This window comes from Zonotrichia leucophrys, chromosome 1A (assembly GCF_028769735.1).
Source record: "Zonotrichia leucophrys gambelii isolate GWCS_2022_RI chromosome 1A, RI_Zleu_2.0, whole genome shotgun sequence".
Classification (NCBI taxonomy): Eukaryota; Metazoa; Chordata; class Aves; order Passeriformes; family Passerellidae; genus Zonotrichia; species Zonotrichia leucophrys.
In genome coordinates this window covers 6,949,991-6,970,197 of record NC_088170.1, presented here as the reverse complement: position 1 = coordinate 6,970,197, position 20,207 = coordinate 6,949,991, and the positions used below count along the sequence as shown (strand labels likewise).

The window sequence follows — 20,207 nt, the reverse complement described above, 5'->3', positions numbered from 1 at the left end:
CTGGGCATTTACTTCAGTAAAGTGACTTTGGGCTGTAGGCTTTCCTCCAGGGGCTGTGCAGGGGAGCAGAAATCTCCTCTGAGTCAAATATTTGAGTGTTGCTGAATGAAAGTTTTTTGTTTTTTTAATGAGAAGTAGGTATTGCCTGTATTTGGTTGCTTGTTCCCAGAATGTGACTTTATGAAATGGGGAATGGTCCCAGCTGCAGAAGCAGCCAGAAGGATCAGAAAACAAAAAATGTTTTAAAGGCTGAAGTCCTAAGAGTTGTCAAACTCAACTCCTGGGACCAGTGAATACTTGATAGCGAAAACTTGCTGAATTTCTAAGGTGGGAGGATTCATGTCTCCTGTCCTCAAAGGGGTATTATGGGATAATTTTTCTGTCATTCTCTCACACATTGTAATGATCATCACCATACAGAAGGTAAGGTTAGACTCTTTCAATAAAATGGGGTTTGCAATGCTTATAAAGCCTGGGTCTGTGAAAAAGGAGGAAGCAAGACAATCCAATTCCTCACCAAGAGAGTGCATCCACTGTGCACCAAGTGGATGAGGGGCTCCTGTGGAAAAAAAAAAAAAAGTTGTGCTGCTGTAGAACTGCAAGCTGCATTCCTGTGCATGCACAGGAGACAGGTGAATTCAAGTTTCACTGTCAATCCTTGTCCTGGCATTTTCTGACTTGCATGTGCTTGACCTCATGACCTGAAAATGTTAGTGTAGAGTTGCTTTCTATCACTTGGTATTATGTATGCTTAGAGGGGTTTGAATGGAAAGACTGGCAGAATGAGGTAGGACATAAAATCCTGATGTAAACTTTTTTTTTTTTTCATTTTAAGCGGCAGTTCTTTTCATACTTAATTTTCTGAGGCTTTAACTGTATCATAATATATTGGCTCGCTCATTTTTAAATTACCAAGTTAATTGAAGCCTGTTAAATCCTAGAGTTTAACAGTTTGGCAATGTAGAGGCATTGCTCAAATTCATCCATCATATTGCTCTAATGACATTGGTATTTGGCTTATTGCACCCCTTTCATTTTGGAAGGCTAATCCTGCTAGTCCTGCTCACAGTGAGGGGATACATCGACTTGGCCTATTACACTGGACTCCTTTGTGCCAACAACTCAGTAAACAGAGAAATATCTGGATGCTTTTGCAGGGAACAAAAAAAAAAAAAAAGAAAAGGAACTATTTTGTGTATTGCCAAAGAAACAGAAGCATTCACAGGACAAAAGAAAACTTGGCTACATGGGTGATGGAAAACCGCTAAGTGATAATTTCAGTAAGCTTGCTAAAGGTTGCACCCTGCTTGCAAACTCTTGATTAAATCCATCCTAGCTCCTAAACTCTTGATCTAATTAAAACAAGATGTATTTTTAGATAGAGATGTTGGAACAGTCTGTAATTTCTATGGCTGATTGCACTCGGCAGGAGCAGGGGAGGCAGGTGAGTGGCTGGGTGTGTATGAGCACAGCTACGTGTGTACGTGTGTGCCAGTATCTGAAACAAGGTGGAGCTGAGTCTCAGCTGAAAGAAGAAAATCAACCTCAGCAACTTCTGGATTTGCTTTGGAATTTTTTTTTTAAGAAAAAATCCCTTGTAAAAGATACAGCCTGCAAAGCAGCTTGGCTGTGTTTCCCAGGGTAAGTGAAGAAAGGTGGTAGGTAGTGGAAGCAGGATAGTGAGGCACGTATCTGGATAGAAGAATGGTTGGTTGACCAAAGTCCGTTGAATAGACATCCCCCAGCTTCACAATGAGCTGCCCAAATTCTGTCTAGAGCAGTATTAGCTGGGAGACATCACCACACCACAGCTGCTGGGTGGCTGAGGAGAAAAGAGATGTTGTGGCTTCACAGCAGCTCCCCCATGGGACCCACCCAGCCACTTCTGTAACCAGTAGTAATTAACACCCCTATTTCCAGTGTCCGCTCCATGGCCATGGGCAGGCCTGGAAAGGTGAGAGCTTTCCCTCTGAGAGGCCCCTGGGTTGTGGCTAAACTTTTAGAGCGAGCACTGTAGTATTCTTTGAACACACAAAGAGATTGGGCAGCTGGGAAGAACCTAAGATGGGGAAAGAGATGGGTTAAACTTGCTCTCTTGCTCTTTAACTAACCCAGGGAAAAGCACTGAGATCGGTTAGTAAAGAAAGAGAAAGCATGTGGATCTTAGGATGCCATTGTCAGAGTCATAGAGCAGAACTGAATTTCATATTGCAGATGTTTCAGTTTTGGTTTTGGCTGTCATTTACTCTTCTGTGACAAATGTGTGTCTGAATCAATGACTGGAGGCAGAAAACTAAAAAATTCTTATTTTTATGTTTCAACTGGAATTGCTAGAGCAAACTGCTATGGAAAGTGATGGGCTGTTCATTTCGGAAAGTGCTCATGAAAAATCAAAATCCATTCCAGCATGTGCTTTAAAGCTGGGTTTCTCAGATGAGTGATTCGTGACCTCTTTAGGGGTCAAAAGAGGATTTGGGTGATGCTACAAAGTGTTATGTGGCATTGTGCAGCCCCTTGGCTCCTGAGAGACAGGCAGTGCAGATATGGGTGTCCTGTACTTGCACCAGCCAAGGCACAGCACCATGAATTCAGTGTGCTGTAGGAATTCGGCTCCTTCAGACCTGTGGGATGTGCAGGAGTAGGCAAGGACAGTGGAGCAGAGGAGGTGTGTTATTGCCAAGTGTGGAGTCAGCACCTAAAAGGCCACAAAACTTGTGCTGGGTTTATATTTGGTTCATCTACGTTAAGAATTTGAGATTTAATATATTCAAGATGTCCACCTCATCCTTAAAGGGAGATATTTGATCCACAAACTAGTATTAGTATCCTAGGCATGTAACTAACATGCTAGTTAGTGTTTGTCTGTTTAACATGGCTGAATTTGAAAATTGTCCTTTAGATGGTACTCCTGAGCAGCCTGAAGGAGATATTTCAGATTTGTTGTGCCTACACTCATGTACCTTCTCTGGAGCTGGAAAGAACAGACACATGTTTGGCAGGAGTGAGGAGGATGGTTTGTTTTAGAATTACTGCTTTGGCAACAACACCAGCTCAGCTAGGCAAAATCTATGGGCAGCTGGAGAGGTAAGACCAGATTCCAACCCAACATCTTTCTTCTGTGCAGATGAATAACAGCATCTACAGCAAAATGGATCATTTAAAAGAGCTTGAAAAGGATAGTTTGGATGGCAGAGGAAAGCACTAAAACTGAAGGGACTCTAATGTTTTAATGTCTTTTTGCTGTCAGCCTGCTTGTTGCTGGTGGCACCTATGTGAGACTCTGTTGATATACATATATATTTATATATATTTATAAATATTTATATATATATTTATATATTCTAATTATTTTTTCCAAACAAATTAAAGCCTAGTACTCAGTCTGTAGAGTGGAAGAGAATGCAAGTACAGGCAAGTCACTGTCCTGGCTCATTCTCTGTCTAGGAAGGTAAAACTGCAAAGAAGCAGGAAAGCAGCACTCTACAAGGAGGTGGCTCACTCAAACCAGCACAGAAAATCAGAGCCAAGAGCAGGACCAGGTCTTGCTACTTTGATCCTCTATTGGAGCCCCCGGAGAAGTGGCTCTTCACTCCTTATCTGTGGATCTTCTGAAGAATAGGTGAACAAGGAGAGCAAGTTTAGGCTGCTCCTCAGGACCAAAGACTCTCAATATCCGGCACCTACTGGGTTCATCCTTCCCACAACCTGCCTTAGCTTGCAGACATGGGAAGTGAGCTGATGTTCTAGGTATGAGCAGAGCAGAGTAAGGCCTGAGTCAGGTTATCTGATTTTCTATGAGTCTGACTCCAGAGGACAGTCTCGGATTTTCATTTCAAATCCTAACCTATGGGATGAACTGGCCTATCATTCCCATGATCTGACATTATAGTCCTAAGGTTGACATTATAGTCCTTTCATTTAGAAGGACAACAGGAATGTAAATGTTGTGAAATACTGCCCTCAGTGTGTGCCATGCCATTTAGAAGCAGTAAGCCTCCGAAATGTGGGAAATACTGGTGCAGACAACTAAAACCAGCAATCCCATGTCCAGCAACTGCTTGGGTTTGATCCTGTAAAGATGTACATCTGCTGGAAACTCTAACAATTTTCTACAAGCTCCTGTGTGGGTTTTCAATCCCTTCCTTTTCTATTGTGCTATAATGGTTGGAGTTCTCTCCAAAAAGGAATGGATGATTTTTTAAGTTTCAGTAATCACCAAGGGGCTGAGCAAGAGGCTGGTTGACAAAGATATTGCATGTGGAAGATGTCACTAAGTTAAGATGGTAGGGAGCCAATTAAGATACTTTTCACCAGCTTTTTCATTAAAATTCATTAAAACCTTTGTGAACCAAAAGATGTTTTGGATTAACTGCCACATTCAAATTCCAAACCCCAGCTTTTTGCATGTTTCTGTGCTTCAGTATTCACATCATAGAGGGCCACTTCTCATCTATTGCTATTGCTGGGAATTTCAATCTCTGATTTTTTAAGACTCCAGGCTTTTCTTTCACACAGGATAGGTTTGAAGATTATTTTGTTTGCCTGTACAGTGACTCACCATGCTCAAAGGAAGGTTTGGAATGTTTTGGATCCCACCATCAGCTGATGCCAATTAAGAAGAAATGATGGAAACTAACACATTGTAGCCAGGATAGGAGTAGAATTCCTGCAGCACCGCTTAATTCCTTGACAAAGTTGCCGTACACAAACTGTGGAGTCCAGCTTTGATTCCTGGCTTCAGTAGCTCACAAGATCTTCTCGGGGACCTATTTCTTCATGCTTTCTTTTTAGTCAGCATCAGGTTACAATTTGGCAGCTTTCTACGCAGCTTTCCTTATAACTGTATCCAGGCCAGGGCAGCTGTAAGCTTGCAAGTCAACAGCTTGCAATCAAACCCAAGGATCTCAGCCACCAGGAACACAGCCTGTCAATAAGACAAAAATAAAAGCTGCCCACCAGTTTACCATGCATATTCAGGGATATTTAATTCCACCCCCTCTAGCTTGGAGTAACAGCAGTTTGAAAGTATTATCTTACTTCTGTGTGAGTTCACCAAATTTAGTGAAGCCTGTGGAATGTGGGTGGAATCTTGGTATTTTGTGCAGAATTTGAAACTCATGAAGATGCAAAGAATTGGTGGCCAGTGAGAAAAGTTATTATAGGCAAATATAATAGAGCTTTTTATTTTCACATTTTTGATTCACATCATGATGAAACTAGTAGTTTGGAATGATCTGAGTTTGGCCAGCTTTGGGATAATTTCCAGAACTCAGAACATCACAGCTGTTATCTGTCATTGCTTTATTGATAGTCTCTACATAGAATTCAAAGATTTACTGGTAGTGGAACAGGAACTCTCTCTTCATCCTCAGAGAAGTTTTTTCCAGTTCAGCTGTGAATGCAGCAATCCTTGCATGTGGGTAGGGAAATAAGGGAGGGAGAATATCAGTTTCTAGAAACTTACCAGAAGAAGCGTGCCAGGATTTTTTTTTTCTCTCCTTTCGTTCTTGCATAAAAAAAGAACACACCAGCTATATCTTGTAAAAGCTGAACAAGAACCTTTTTATAATTGGAAAAAAAGCCATCAGGCAAACACTGAATTATCACTTTTTTTTTTTTTCTTTTTTACTGTTGGCTATGCAGAGTTTTATTTTTCTCTGCAAGCCCTGTATTTGTCACACTGAGTCATCTGAGGTCAAGCAGCTCAATCCTCTCTGCCATAGTGCCCATCTTTTCTGGGATCAGCCTTGGCGCGCTGGCACGGTTGGCACTGCCAGGCCCAGCTTGGCTCGGGTGCCCCTGGCAGTGCTGTCAGTGGTGCCTGGCATGGAGCAGCAGCTCCTGCAGGCCACACCGTGTCACCTTCCCCTTCTTGGGCAGAGCTTCTGGTGCTGTCACAGCTGGGACTGCGTCATGGACAGAGTGACACTGGGGAGCAGAAGGGTCACTCTGTGAGACTTCTTTCTCCCAATATTTCCAGGTCTCTCTGGTCTGTCCTAGAATTTATTACCATTTCAGCCTTGCTGCAGATTCAGTCAGTAAAACTGACATGACTTTAGTTGGCTGCTGCGTGTTAGGACCTTATACTACAAGCTATATGATCTCTCTTTTGGGCTTACATTTTCCTTCTAAGTGAGTGATTTTTTTGGCACGGGAGACATTTTTATGAATTATGAACTTTTCTCTGTGTTAGAGTTTTGTGCAGTGCTGTTGTTTGGACACACATGATGATACACTGCTGAATATTTGGCAGAACTGAGATCCCTTCACCTCGAAACTGGCTGTCAGTGTTTGTCTTTCACTGAAATAGCACAATAGTGGTTTTTGAGCAAAATAACCAAACTGGATAGGGAACTTACCATGACAGTTGTGATTCAAAAATAGTCCACGGTATAAAAATCATTATAAGGTCAAGTTTCCCATTTGAAGTCTCTAGATCTGTGAATCACATTTTCCTCTATTAGTAAAACAAGGAGAATAATCTCTTCTGTGCAATGTGGATTCATTCATTGCCATTTCTAGAAAGCCTATTTCATAAATCTGGCTCTTTTGCCACCCAAAATTCTTCTTTGGTAGGTTATGGCCAAAATCTATCCTGGCATCACTTGACTTCTCCAGGCAGAGAGAACCCTAAGAAACACATAAAATGTTATACCTTTTCTTTTTGAGTTAAACCCACATTCACCTGTACTTTGTATGCATTTCATACAGATAAGTCATAAATATACAATGTTTATGTCCCCAAATGAGTCCCAAGACAGTTTGCAGGCCTCTGACATGTGTACTCAATTTTACATTCATGGGATTGTCCTCTTGGGCCATAAAGTTAAATATTGTGTCTGAACTTCTAGGTTGAATCATTTGAATCTGAACTGGAAAATATCAGCTCTTTACTTAAGCCCTTTTACTTGAGTAATCAGCAGGTTTCTTGGCCCCCAAAAAGAAAAAGCTAGGATGGTTTTTATACAGAAAAAATGCAGAAAAACTGTCTAAACAAAAAGAGCAGAAGAATACAACATATAGTTAATACTTACAGGAATTCTAAGCAGGCAATTTTAATTATCTGATTTTTCTGTCAGTTCTTTGATTCCAAAAATGCCAGAGGATTTTTAGCACCACAAGAGATCAAGCCCTCTGTTTCATCTGTGGGAGGCAACAACAAACTGCGGGACATGCATCATCATCATCATCTGTGACCATCTATTTTCCTTGTGAGTGAGGCATTTGGTATCTCCAGAGGAACTGGATTCTGGGTCAGCATGAGATCTCATTGTTTTGTTCTACAACAAAGACGCTGATTCTTGTTAGCTTTTGGGAGTTGGTTTGTGATGTTTGGATTGTATTATCAGGATCATGCACCATATGGGTTAGTTATCAGATCCTTCATGAAGTTACAGTTTTCCCTACATCAACTAAGAATCCCCAAAGGGGTGATTTTCTTACTCTCATCTTTCTGTAAGACAGAAGGAATGCTGTTGATTTTTTTTCCTTTATGGTGACAGAAATTTTTGAAGCATAACAAACAAGATGCTTAGGAGAGTTCTGAGGCATGCTTTAAGACATGGCATTAAGGTATTATTTATAATTCTTTTTTTCCTGAAAGCATGCAAAACATTCTCTTCATTAAAGTAACTGAACAAATACATATGTTGTTCCATTAGTGCAATTAGTTTTTCCTTTGAAATAAAGAATTTTAGCATTCTGTAAGTATTTTTTAGAACACACTGGAAGACAGAATAAAAGCACTCAGCTTGGGAAACACTGGTCAGCCCAGGAAGAGCCTTAGGGAAGATGGATTTTGAAGAGCATGAGCTGTGATTTTCTTCCCCTGTCTGTGGGGTGGGCTTCCTCACATGGAAAGGCATATTGTGTCTCATGGTCAAATTTTCAAAATCAGTGAGAATTCTGTTTACCCTCCGAATGGGTGGCCAACTCATCACAAAGGATTGTCTGTCAACTGAGTAGATTTGTGAGAGGGGTGAGTGGTCCTACTTACAGACTGAACCCATGACCTCCTAATCCTATCTCATGTGTAGTGCCTGCCAGACTGTTCAATGGTCATTAGACCTGGGTGAACAATTTGGACAAAAAAAAAAGGAGCCATCCTGGAGATTAAAGATCCAAAGAAACCAAAATTGTGCTCTCAAAGTTACTCTGGGCTTTCAGCTTCCACTCAGTTTTATTTTATATTAATGTCTTTCCAATGCTGCATGTTTGTTCTGCCATGGCAGTAAATTTTCATCCTGGATCATATAGGCTGTGCTGGGAAAACTTGAGGATGTGGCACAAATGCTTTATGTGTGAGGTAGGGAAACCAGAGTCTAATGATTCACGGTAATGGCATAATGCAATGGTAATCCAATAAAATCAGGCACTTTGATTTTTTACTAGGGATGAAGTGCTCAGAAGCTGGATGAAAACACTGGCTTAATTCTAGAAGTGTTCCTGGATAGAAACTTTTATATCATCCATGCTTTACAGAAAAGCCATGAATTACAGAAAATTCAGAAGCACTGAATGACTTGAACTGTAAATCTTCACTCTAGGGTCCCTTGAATGTACAGACTGGCCTAGAAATTAAACAAAGGGTGACAGAATTTAAGCCTGCAACTGAAAGATGCTTTTCCACCAACATGTGTAGCTCCTTACAAGAAAAACTTCTCTGGCTTTGTTTGTAGACAAGAGAGAATGACTTAGGCTGGAGGTGATGCCACCTCTTCTCAGTTCCAGTTGGAGCAATTCTCATTGGCCTGAGCAGTTGCTCTGATTCTCAGAAGTGCAATGAAACCAAAACACATCAAGCCTACTTTGGATACTCCTTGTTGTGAAAATTGATTCCTATGCCATAATTCCACTCAATATTGCACCAAAATTTGGTGTAGATTTATTCAGGTTGTATATCAGTAGGAAGCAATATATGCAATATTTTTAAGACTCTTAAAATGGGTGCTTTTAAAACACAAACTTCATGTATTTTAGGTACTTAGTGAAGATACTTTTACTTCATCTGTCTCAGACAGTAAAACCTCTAATGTAAATGTTAAGTGCAATCTAAGCAAATTGGTTTTTTATACTTTTAACCATACTTCCCCTCCATCTGCCCCATGTTCCCAAAGTCAGATGCTGCAAATCAAAGGAGTGCTCATTACTGGACATTGATTGCTGAACTGCTACTGTTCCACTAATGAGGGGGTGAGGCAAAAGGAGTCAAAATAATTTTGGGCCAGTTTTACACAGCTGCAATGAAGTCCATGCAGGAACTGAAGAAGTCAGGAGCAATTGTAATTTACTGTAGAATGAGGACTGAAGAGCCACTTTTGGTCTCAACCCTATTTTATTAAGTGGAGCTAAAGACATGGAATGGCAAAAGCAGTTATCTTGTTTTTGCATCCCTGAGAGGAAAAGAGGGGAGTGTAATTCTTTTCATCACATGTAGTTTATCTTCTTGTGCAGAAAAGTGTGGACCAGTGGGAGAGAACATTGAAAAGCAGGATGGAAATGATCAGAGGTCTCATGCATGAGAGGAAAATTTGGATGAGGGCTGTTTTGTTCTGCAGAAGGTTTATAAACAGCTTAAAGGGTAGTGCAAGGCCTTGGGGGAGAAAATATTCTGTTCCCATTGGGTATCAGAGAAGAAACCCTGATCTTTAATTGCAGATATTTTCTAGAATCATAGAATAGAAACATTGGAATATTCTGAGTTGGAAGGGACCCACAGGGATCAAGCCCAACTCCTGGCCCTGCACAGGAGAACCTCAAGAATCTTACCCTGTGCCTAATTGTTCAAATGCTCACTGTGGGGAATGGAAGGGGCTGGTTGCAGGCTTCAGATCTTAGAGAATGTCCATGGCTGTCCTTGTCTATGGCCACAACCCTTTTAAAACAAATTAATCTTCTGAGCATGTTATGATGTGGAAACCCAGGGCACAGGGAATATTTCTCTGTCTGCTCTGGAGTGCCCTGACCCCTAGGGCAGCACTGACTCTGACCCTCAATCATGGAGAAAGTTTCCCAGACTTCAAGATAGACTGGAATCCACAAAAGTGTGAAATAGATTATAGAGAGTAGTGTAGGTGATCATTTGGTGAGAAATTTAGGTTTTGGGATTTTTAGTGTGTTGTGGATGGAAGCAAGATGGAGGGCACAGGGTGTCATCCTGGGTTTCTTCTTCATGCTTCTTCTTCCTCCTTCTTCTTGGGCTTGAGTGGCGTTTTGTAATTGGGCAGAAAAGTCCTCATTGCAGGTCTTTGGGATCAGTCATTGGGTTAAAAGGGAAAATAATCCAGGTGTCAGCTCTTAATTGGATAGTTTAGTCTTAAAAGACCTTGTACGAAGAGACTATTGGCTATTTTGTGCTTTGTTAATGAAAATGTACCAAACTCAGAGTAGTGAGACTGTTTTGCTGATAAGAAATAATCAACACCTGAGTCCAAACATGAATTACTGTCTCAAGTGCCTTCAATCCAGACCCAGAGACACCAACAACTGGTGTCCCCACACTATAGTGTTTAAAAGATATTTAAGTCATAGAGTTTTAGGAAAATTTGATGATTTCTGAGCTTCCTAATAGTCTGTGATGCTGCTGTTAGCTTAAGGTTTTTTTCTGTGGAACAGATAAATGTAATTCAGACAGAAAGCTAGCTTCTCTATCAATTTCTATTTCACCTAGGGGTAAAAAGTTAAAAAGATCAGTGGCAAAAGAATGGGAGAAAAATGAGAGTATTTGTTGGCAGTGAAAGGAGATTTCTGTGAGAGTGTGGGGCTGGCTGATGATGGACGCTGGACTGTGGCTCAGATGTGGCTGTTAAGCCAGGCTCAACCTGCCCTGGGTGCTCACTGGCTGATGCTGTGTGTGCCATCAGCTGCCCGCAGCCCCTACAGATTGCACATGGCTCACTTTGGTAGAGCTGTTTTAGTACCTCCTCTGTCTGAGGAGGAATCCCAGATAGTTCTCATCGCTTACCTCTTTAAACCTCTTCGTTCTTTGAATTACATGGCCATAAAGAGATTTTTTCAAATTATCAAATTCAGAAAGAGAACTGCAGGAAAAAGGAATTCAAGATGCCCACAGTCAGCAGCATCTTCAGTTTGAAGGCAAGAAGAAGCTAAATTGGGGTCAAAATGCCACCTTACAAAAAGACAGGTAAATGCCTGGGTGTGTCCGACTGACAGTGTGTGTGGGATCTTTTGAGAGAGGATTTTAGAAGGAGAAGTATTCCATCCAGCTGCTTTCACAAGCTTACAGTGATTTTCAAAACACCAAGGGCACACCCAGCACGGGCCACTGGGATAATAACACAGATGCAAGATTTTTATGGCTGCACACCAAATTTAGAAACTCCCTCTAGAAAAACAACTCAGAATGACTTTTGCTAATCCTTCTGAACACCTGCAATAGGCTCAACAAGCCAGAGAACTAGAAAACTTACTGTGTGGTTTAGCAAGCCTCTTATATCACTCAGAATTAAAATTTTGAAATAAGTAGCTGAAAGGAACCTTAGACATTCATAGATAGCCCTGTTTGGGTTCACATTATTTTGTGCCAGTGTTGACAGTTCAGATTATAAAACAGAGAGCTGTTGTTCACACAAAGCCCACATGCAGCATACAATAATGTTTTAAATGCTTGGAAATCTGCATAGGAAATAAACTTTTATATTCTGCAGTTTCTGAGGGGTTCCCCCTTTTTATCCACACTTGAGACTTTCTCAGACTGAAGCTGTTTTATAGTAATATCCAACTTTTAGGTACAGATTTGAAGGTCTGATCAAACCCTATTTCCATGTCTAACCAACATGTATACTCTCAAATGGACAAACTGGTTCATAACTTCAGCAGGGTAATTTCTGAAAGGAGCTAACCAAAAATTATCTATCTGATGGATCAGAATTTCTCTTTCCATGATCACCAATAGCCAGTGGGGAGTTTTGCTGGGCTCTGGGAATGCAGGCCTGCTCCATGGAAGTGCCAAGCAGTTTTGCTTACAGCTGGTGTGGAGGTACAAGAAAGGCTGTAAATAATTTTCTCATCAGGGAACAGACTCAGAAACTGAGAGACAAAATTAGTTAACACACCAAGAGACTATAAAAATATATTTCCAAGTGTCATTTGCTATTTTCTTGAAAATAGGTTGCATTTTTTTTTCTTTTTCTTTTCAATAACTATAAAATAAAAGTATAGAAAACCTACCAAGTGCAGCATTTCCAACTCTGCATTTCTTAGGCAGCTTCCTTAGTGTAACACCTCTACCTTCTTAATTTATTTTGGGATCTGGTGTCTAGCATGAGGTCTTTGTACAGGGCCATATTCTGGTACATTGACTTGGGCTGACTTGCAGTTAACACCAAATTTTCCATGGAAGCAAATAGAACTGCATACCAGGAAACCACAAAGGGTGTCAGCACCTTGAAATCTCTGATAGATCTTGTGTTTAGTAAGGTGGTCCTAAAATAATTTTCCTTCCTAAATCAAGGCTTTGCAGGAGCTTAGCTGAGCAATGCAGGCTGAAAGGGACTTTCAGGGCTCTTTTGCTTGAAGTTGCAGCCAGCCCAGGGCGGTCATTTAAAGTTGGGTGTCCAGCCCTAGCAAAACCTGTCCTGGGAGCAGAACCTGTACCCAGGCTGTGCCAACCTGAGCAACATGCTCCAGTGGAAAGGGAGGCCCTGGCACAGAGCAGCTGTGGCTGCCCCATCCCTGGCAGTGCCCAAGGCCAGGCTGGATGGGGCTGGGAGCAGCCTGGCATAGTGGAAGGTGTCCCTGCCCCTGGGAGGATGTGGCACTGGTTGGACTTTAAGGTCCCTTCCAACCCAAACTCTTCCATGATTCTGAGGAGCAGGATCTGTTTCTTTTTGAGGTGATGTGGAAGGTGCATCCTCCCTCCTGTCCTTGGTGCTGGAGATGCAGAGTAGCTGTAATTCAACCCATGTCTCTGACAGAGGCACCTCTGCAGCACCACCCAGCCTCATGCAGGCTCACCACCCATGTCTGCTGGGATATTGCAGTTCTCCTGTGAAGGAATAAACTCTGACATTAAATAGAAAAAAAAAAATTAATGTGATTTGAGACAAGAAAGAAAACCCTCATTATACAGTAGTTTGCCATAAAAATTCTGGAGGACAGTGAGTATCCAATGAAAATGGAAATGTAAATTTGCTCGTACAGCCTTTACAACAGGACACATGAGGCCTGTGAGGCATTTCTGTTCTCTATGAGTCTTTTGTTGGTGTAAAAATGTTGAATACAGGTAAACTACAGATGTAACAGTCTTTAAGATATCCTGCTGCTAGGTATCAAGTGTTGCCTCACTGAAAAATTATTAAAAATTATTGCAGTGGACCAGTCATACAGCAAAGAAGATATGTGTCAAAATCAGATTTCTCTTGCTCAGTGAACAGCAGGAATTTGCAGGAGGCTGGTGCTGATCTGTGAATGGCATACCAGGCAATGTCTCCCCTCCTTCTGCTGAAGCCCAATGGTTCACAGCAGCCATCCCAGCTGGGCAGGGTGTGATCCAAGGCTTTGCTGCTGTTCCCTGATCACTGTGGCACAGAGGGATGGGGGGCATGCCCCACTCCTCTTTTAAACAGGCATTCACCCCAAGGCAGGCTCTGCCCTTGTGTCGGTCATCCCCCAGCTCACCCATTCCCCCTGGCCATGCCAGCCCGCACACTGCACAGGATACCAGGCACTTTTTTGGGTGAGCTCAGAGAAATCTCTGCCTTTCATTTGGTGGGAGCGATCAGGTCTGTGTGCAGCCCCCTGATGGGGTCTCTGGTTTCGAGATGAACCTGAGGTGTTAGAAAGTCTCTTTTTCCCAGTCCCAAGATTGAAGAAAAAGATGAGATTCCTTGGCTCTTGTTCTCAAGGTTGTTTATTTGCTCTTATTTAATACATTGTCTTTGTGACCTGCTGAGATCTGTTCAGCACGTTGGTTCATGACACACTGACTGCCTTGGGATGGTGTTACCTTTTTATATTAAAAACTATGTGTACATTATTTACAATAATTTTCCAATACCTATCACCTATGTTCGACAGTCTGTCTCTACTCTAAACCAATCCAGAACTGTCACCATCATAGCTGAGGATGGAGGACAAGAAGAAGGGGAAGGACAGAACATGCCCAGATTCCTCCATCTTGTCTCCTGAACCCTCATTCTAAAACCCCCAAAATTCTACATTTTCACCTGCTGATAAATTCACTATCATTCTACTCCAACTCTTGTGGCTTGTAACTCCTCATACAAAGTTGGTAATTGTTTCCACGGGTTAAAATCGAAGGCACGGGTGTTTTTGACTCCGTGCCAAGGTCCCTGATCCCCCTGCCAGGGTCTCTCATCCTCCAGGGCAGCCAGAGGGATGTCCTGGGTTCCAAAAGCCCCCAGCTCTGGAGCCCAGCAGAGGGAAGGCACACAGGGCTGAGCCACGCAGCCTGGCTGGGTTTCCGCTTCAACCCCACATGTGCCCAGCGTCGACTTCCCAAAGCCAGGGTGGAAAGCAAAACTGAAAGCCTAAACAAATGCATATGGCATTCAGAGCCCAGGACACTCCTGCCAATTTCTGCAACTGATACGCACTCAAAATATTTACTTAGGAATTCTTAATTAAGTCAACCATTTGGTAGTGGTGTACGGTTTCAGATGTGTCGCAATGTCACCACAAAATACCTCGGTGGCTCCTGCTAACAAAGAATCCTCTGTGTGGATTTTTTTCTTTTTTTGTCCGAGATGGTGGGGTAAGTTTTCTGTACAGTGTGCCAAAAAGCTGCACAACTCCTCTGCTGTCAATGGGGTTCGTGTGGCTAAATGCCTTCATTCCTTGCTGAAAACAAACCCCCTGCCCAAGAGCAGTTTCAGGTGAATGTCAGAAAGCAGAGCTGGGGTGGGATCACAGTGACCCTATAGCTGTTATCCAAGGGCTTGCAGCAGGGCTGGCTCTGTGGAAAGTGTGTGCTGTGCTGTTGTGCCGTCAGGAATGCAGGTGAGGGATGGTGCTGGAGGAGAAGAAGTTCTTGACGCCGGTCCTGAGCGCCAATAAAATGTAATTTGCCCAGGGAGCACAGACTGGCAGAGAATTTTTAAGGCAACTTTTTAGTTTTTTTAACCAAAAGGTTAAAATCAACTTGATTGTTTCACCTGTATGCAATATGTTGTCGGTTTAATCTCTTATTTTACATCTTTTGTCATGTATTTGTCAGAATAGTACATTAAGCTCCTAGGAGAAATCTCAGTACTCACCTGTGCCTGTGCAGGAGCTTGGGGACAATTCCGAAGATTGGTCAGTTACTGCTCTTCATCTATAAGTAGACAGTTCTCTTTCATAATTTTATCAAAATTCAGATTCTTTTAACAAGAATAAAATTTAAATTTTTTCCTCTCGTGTGCTTGTACAGCTGTCCATTATAAGGATTTACTTTATATATTTTCCACTTGTGCCAAGACTCTGTAAACTGCAGTTCACATCATGACCTTCCTATATGTAAAATTAATCAGAAGTTGCAAGGACATGATAATATTTGAAATGAATGATATTACTCATGCTCAAGTTAGGTGAATGCTTGCTTTTGCAAACATAAAATGGAGACTCCAGCAAGCCAACCAGGAATGAGGAACACATTTCTCTTCCAACAAGCAGTTCTTAAAACTCAAGTGGCCTTAGTGCTTAATTTTTGAAGCATTTCAAAGACCTTTACTTTTATGACTCACTTAGAATATCTAATAATTTCCATTTCACTTTGTGAAAAGGGGTGCTGGAGTTGCTTAGGTGCTACAGAGGAGATACAACTGTAACAGGAAATAAATTTGGAAGGAGAAATTTCTCTTTTTGTGACAGGATTCATCTGTCTTTGCACCAGTAAGCCAGCATTATTTCAGAAAATAAGCTGAAACTTTTGTCCCACCACCGTGTTTTTCTGCTTGCTGTGACACAGTCCTAGTTATTTTCTGAAATGATAAAAACCCTGATGTTTCAGAATTCTTATGCAGAAACCAAGCCTTCCAAAATCTTGTTCATCAGGTGTAATTTGATGGAAGTTTGAACTGCAAGGTCCTATCCAAGCCCAGATCTGATGGGGTTTTTATGTTTGTTTCTGTCTGGATTTTCTGTTTGTTTGTTTTTGTTGGGTTGTTTGGGTTTTTCCTGTGTTGTTTTTTTGGGGGCGATTGTTGTTGTTGTTGGTTTTTTTTTTTTTAATTTGGGCATAATTCTGTTTATAGATATTGCTCAATTTCAGTGCTGGTGTTTCCCTTGCATGAATGGCACAGGCATGAAGAAATGTCCAAGCTCTCCATATGCCAGGCACTGGTGCCGATTCCTTAGGAAATGTGCCATTATTCCACTCACTCTGTTTATCTGGATAAGCCATGTGGATGGTGTTTAATGGAATAGCCCATGTGGGTGACCCAGCAGAACACTCTGAGCTGTGTGGAGACTGCTGTGGTGCAGGATGGTTGCAATTACTGTAAACTGCATCAGAAATCTTAACAAAATGCCACGCTCAGGAGTTTCTGGTGATAAGAATCAAGGCAATTTGCACCACAGAGAAAGATTAGATGAAAGAGGATGCCAAAATGTGGCATGGAGGATCTGCCTTTTGACAGCTGTAAATTGAATAAAAGTAATTTAGCCTTCAACCTGCCAAGGGGCAGGAGCTCATCACAGCCCTCCCAAATGTGTGATGGATGCACAAACTGAGGGACACCACAAGAAATGGAGGAGAGGAAGCCTGAAATGCTGTTGGGTGCATTTCTTTAATAAAAATAAAGCTTTCCAAAACCTCAGTTTCATGATTCAGCATTTCTTTTGGCAGTATAACAATTTAAAAGTAGGCTAAACAAGTCTGAGGGAGTATGCTGGTAAATTCAGGCCAGAGAGGGGGAAGTTTCTGGAAGTAATAGAAAAACCAAGACCCCTTCCACCCCCAATAATTGCAGTTTAATTGTTATAATACATTTCACAAGCACACAATAATTATAATAACATAATACCCTCACAATACCTTCTGAAGCAGGTATGATTGTGCTTATTTTCTGGATGAATAAGCTGACCCACTCTATTAAAATATTTTGACCAAAGCCTGCTCCGAAAAACAATGGGAGCCCAAAGAATATATTCCTTAACCTAATTATGAGACAGCAGGGACATGTATGAAGGAAGCAACTTAACTGAAAATTATATGTTTAGATGCTGTGGCCAATTCTTGCTTTCCTTTGTTTTGAAAGTCGTAAGGTTTTTGCTGCTCAACTTGAGAATAGTTAGTGGAAACTGTGGAAACCCAGCAGTTCAAAAAATATTGTCAGGAAGTTATTGCACAGTTTTATAAATTTTTAATTTTTAAAAAAGTATTTCTATAACATATAAATAATTTTTAGGTATAAGTTTTGCTAGTAAGTTGATTTGCTGGTGATTTGAAGACCATCAAGCAGCTACAAGACCAAAACTGCGTGTCTTGTGCATGTGCCAAGCATCAGATGGGATTTTGAATACCTTGTGCATGTCTCTTTCTTAGGAGCCAGCCACAGATTTGCTCAGGGGTAGGTTTTCCTGGAAGGGTCAGTGTCTGAAGCAGCAGTGGAAATGGATTTCCAGGTGGGAAGGTCTTGCAGGAAGCCTGGGCACCTGGCGTGTCCCAGAGAAATGGGCAAAGCCAGGTGGAGGGGATGGGGCAAGAATGGGGCACAGCATTTTAATACCATCAAAGAGCCTCTGTTTCTGTATTTGACACATCATTTATTGAGGGAAAATGCTTTCCTTTGTATTTTACTGCAATATTTTCAGAATGTTCATCCTACTTTGTGTGGAAAGAGGATGAAGTCAGAGAGAGAAAAGCTCCATGACCTTTTGAAGAAAAGAACACTTTTATTTTCAATATTGAAAAGGGTGTGATTAAAAAAAAAAAAAGACAAAAAATGTACTGATTTTCAAAAATGTACTGATTTTCAAAAAAAATTTACTCAATGATCTTTTGAAGCCATAGCATAAAGGTCATAAGCCACTGTAAAGAGAATCTTGTCTCTGTATCAAACATAATACATCTTAAGATTATCACATCTCTTGGAAAGTCCTAATTTAAAGACATCGCTACTTAAAATTTATTAATTTTTTTTAATTTTTAAGAGGAGAAATACTTTCTGCCAGGAAAAAAACCTTAGCTCAAAACTTGCATGAATCTCAGGGGCTCTCTGGTTCCAGCTGATGCTTCAGCTTTGTTGCTCAGCATCCAGAGAAACACAAATTAAAGCTGCAGGTGTGAGCACTCCTGCTCCAACACTGGGAGTGGTCAGACTGGAATTACCTTTTGTTCTTACTTCTGTTTAATGGGCAGAAAAACAGGGCATGCACCTTGAGATGGCTTCCTCTTATTTCTGTATCCATAACACCCCTGTGCCGCCATTAATAAAAACCCACCAGTGGTGAATTTCTCATGGACTGTTAACTTTGGAAAAAGTGCAAAAATACCTACTAAAGGCAGAGTGGATCATCATGGAATTTCCATTTCGCAGGAATAGCAGTATTTCACCCTCCTTGCTCTGGCTTTACTGTATCCTATTGAAATGACAAAATTAAACACTCTGATTTCATTGAAATGCAGCATTTATGTAACTTTGCAGTTACCTTGTGATGAATTGACAAATTCTTACATAATTCTTTAATTTTGATTACTCAGCATTTCCCCAAGGGAACATTTCCAGTGGGAAATTTTAAACACTAAGATGAAAGGCCCAGGCTGGTGTTCAAGGTGGGAAGTAGGATCATGGGCAGTCTGTCTGTCTGTCCAGACCAGCTGAAGCATCTCCATAGGCCTGGAGGGTACTCAGTAGATGTGACCAGAGGCATCACTGAACATCTACCCATCTTGTCCTATTTTTTTCAAAATATTACCATTAAAAATGTAGGCTGTAAATATGAAAAATGAGCCTGTGAAGATGTTGAAAAGTGAGCTGGAAAATGAAAAATAAATGTGCTCAAGTGAAAACATGTGGCAGGTGCAAGTTATATGCAAACTTCATAATGAATTCTGAAAATATACTTGAAGAATGAGAACTGCAAATGTTTCTAGCCTGGATGGCATATATTAAGGATAACTCTTATGTGCTCCATGATGTTTGCCAGATCTAAAAGCACAGTTATGCTGGTGAACTTCATTAATCATTCAATACCCTGAGCATAATAATGGGCAAGAGAGTTGGTAGTGTCAAGTAATTTTCTAAATTGTGCTTAACTTTTTCAAATGAAGGGTGAATGAACTGGCTGAAGTAACTAAAACACTAATTCTGAACCTGTATTCAGAGATTTGTGGATGATCACTTATCACTATATTTCGATTTTAAGCAAGTCTTTCTTTCCACATCTCACAAGCTGACGTTTCCATGTAGGACTGGAAACAAAAGTGCCAAATTTAAATTTCTTTGTTTCTTCTGGCACAAACCAGACCAGGAATTACTGCAAGATTTCCAGGCTGCTATACCAGACCAGAGACACTGTGCCAAGTTGGCATAATTACAGGAACTCAACATCCTACCCTTCCCCTTTTGCAGAGCACCCTGCCAGCCACACAGCAGCTCCTGCTCACCTCAGTTTGGTTATAACGTGTCTTTCTGCTTTTCTCTTCAGAGCTTTGTCATCCGTGGTGGCTTTAGGAGCTAACATAATCTGCAACAAAATCCCAGGCCTGGCCCCTCGGCAGCGCGCCATCTGCCAGAGCCGCCCTGATGCCATCATCGTGATCGGCGAAGGGGCACAGATGGGAATCAATGAGTGCCAGTACCAGTTCCGCTACGGGAGGTGGAACTGCTCTGCTCTGGGAGAGAAAACAGTCTTTGGACAAGAGCTTCGAGTAGGTAAGGGTGTCTCTGTCCCTGCAGTGCTGTGGGGATCTGTTTGGGATGGTTTTCTCTTACCTTTCCTGCAAACGTTCATAACTTGGAGTTCAACAGGACAATTGTGTGTTTCCACTCAGTGAAAAGTCGCTGGCAAGAGACATGGAGTCTCCAGTGAGCTGTAGATGGAGTCACTCATATCTGTGCAAATTCAGGCCCAGCAGTGGCCTCAGTGCCTGCACAGCCATCCAAGGTGACAACCCATGAAAAGACTAATTCCAACTGCTGTCCTGTTACACGTTGTCATGATACCTGTGGTGAATATCATGGCCAATCAAAAATTAACTAAAAGCAGCTAAGAAAAATCCCTCTGGATGGATAATTCCAAAC

General features: G+C 41.5%; 1 protein-coding gene across 1 annotated transcript in view; it reads left to right on the top strand.

Annotated features, from left to right (window-relative positions):
• The window catches only part of WNT7B (Wnt family member 7B), an 85,297-nt gene that overhangs the window by 23,427 nt on the left and 41,663 nt on the right, over window positions 1–20,207 (top strand). The window contains exon 2 of the mRNA XM_064736761.1: window positions 19,612–19,838. Within this exon, the coding sequence (XP_064592831.1) occupies window positions 19,612–19,838 (227 nt within the window). The remainder of the gene's footprint in view (window positions 1–19,611; window positions 19,839–20,207) is intronic.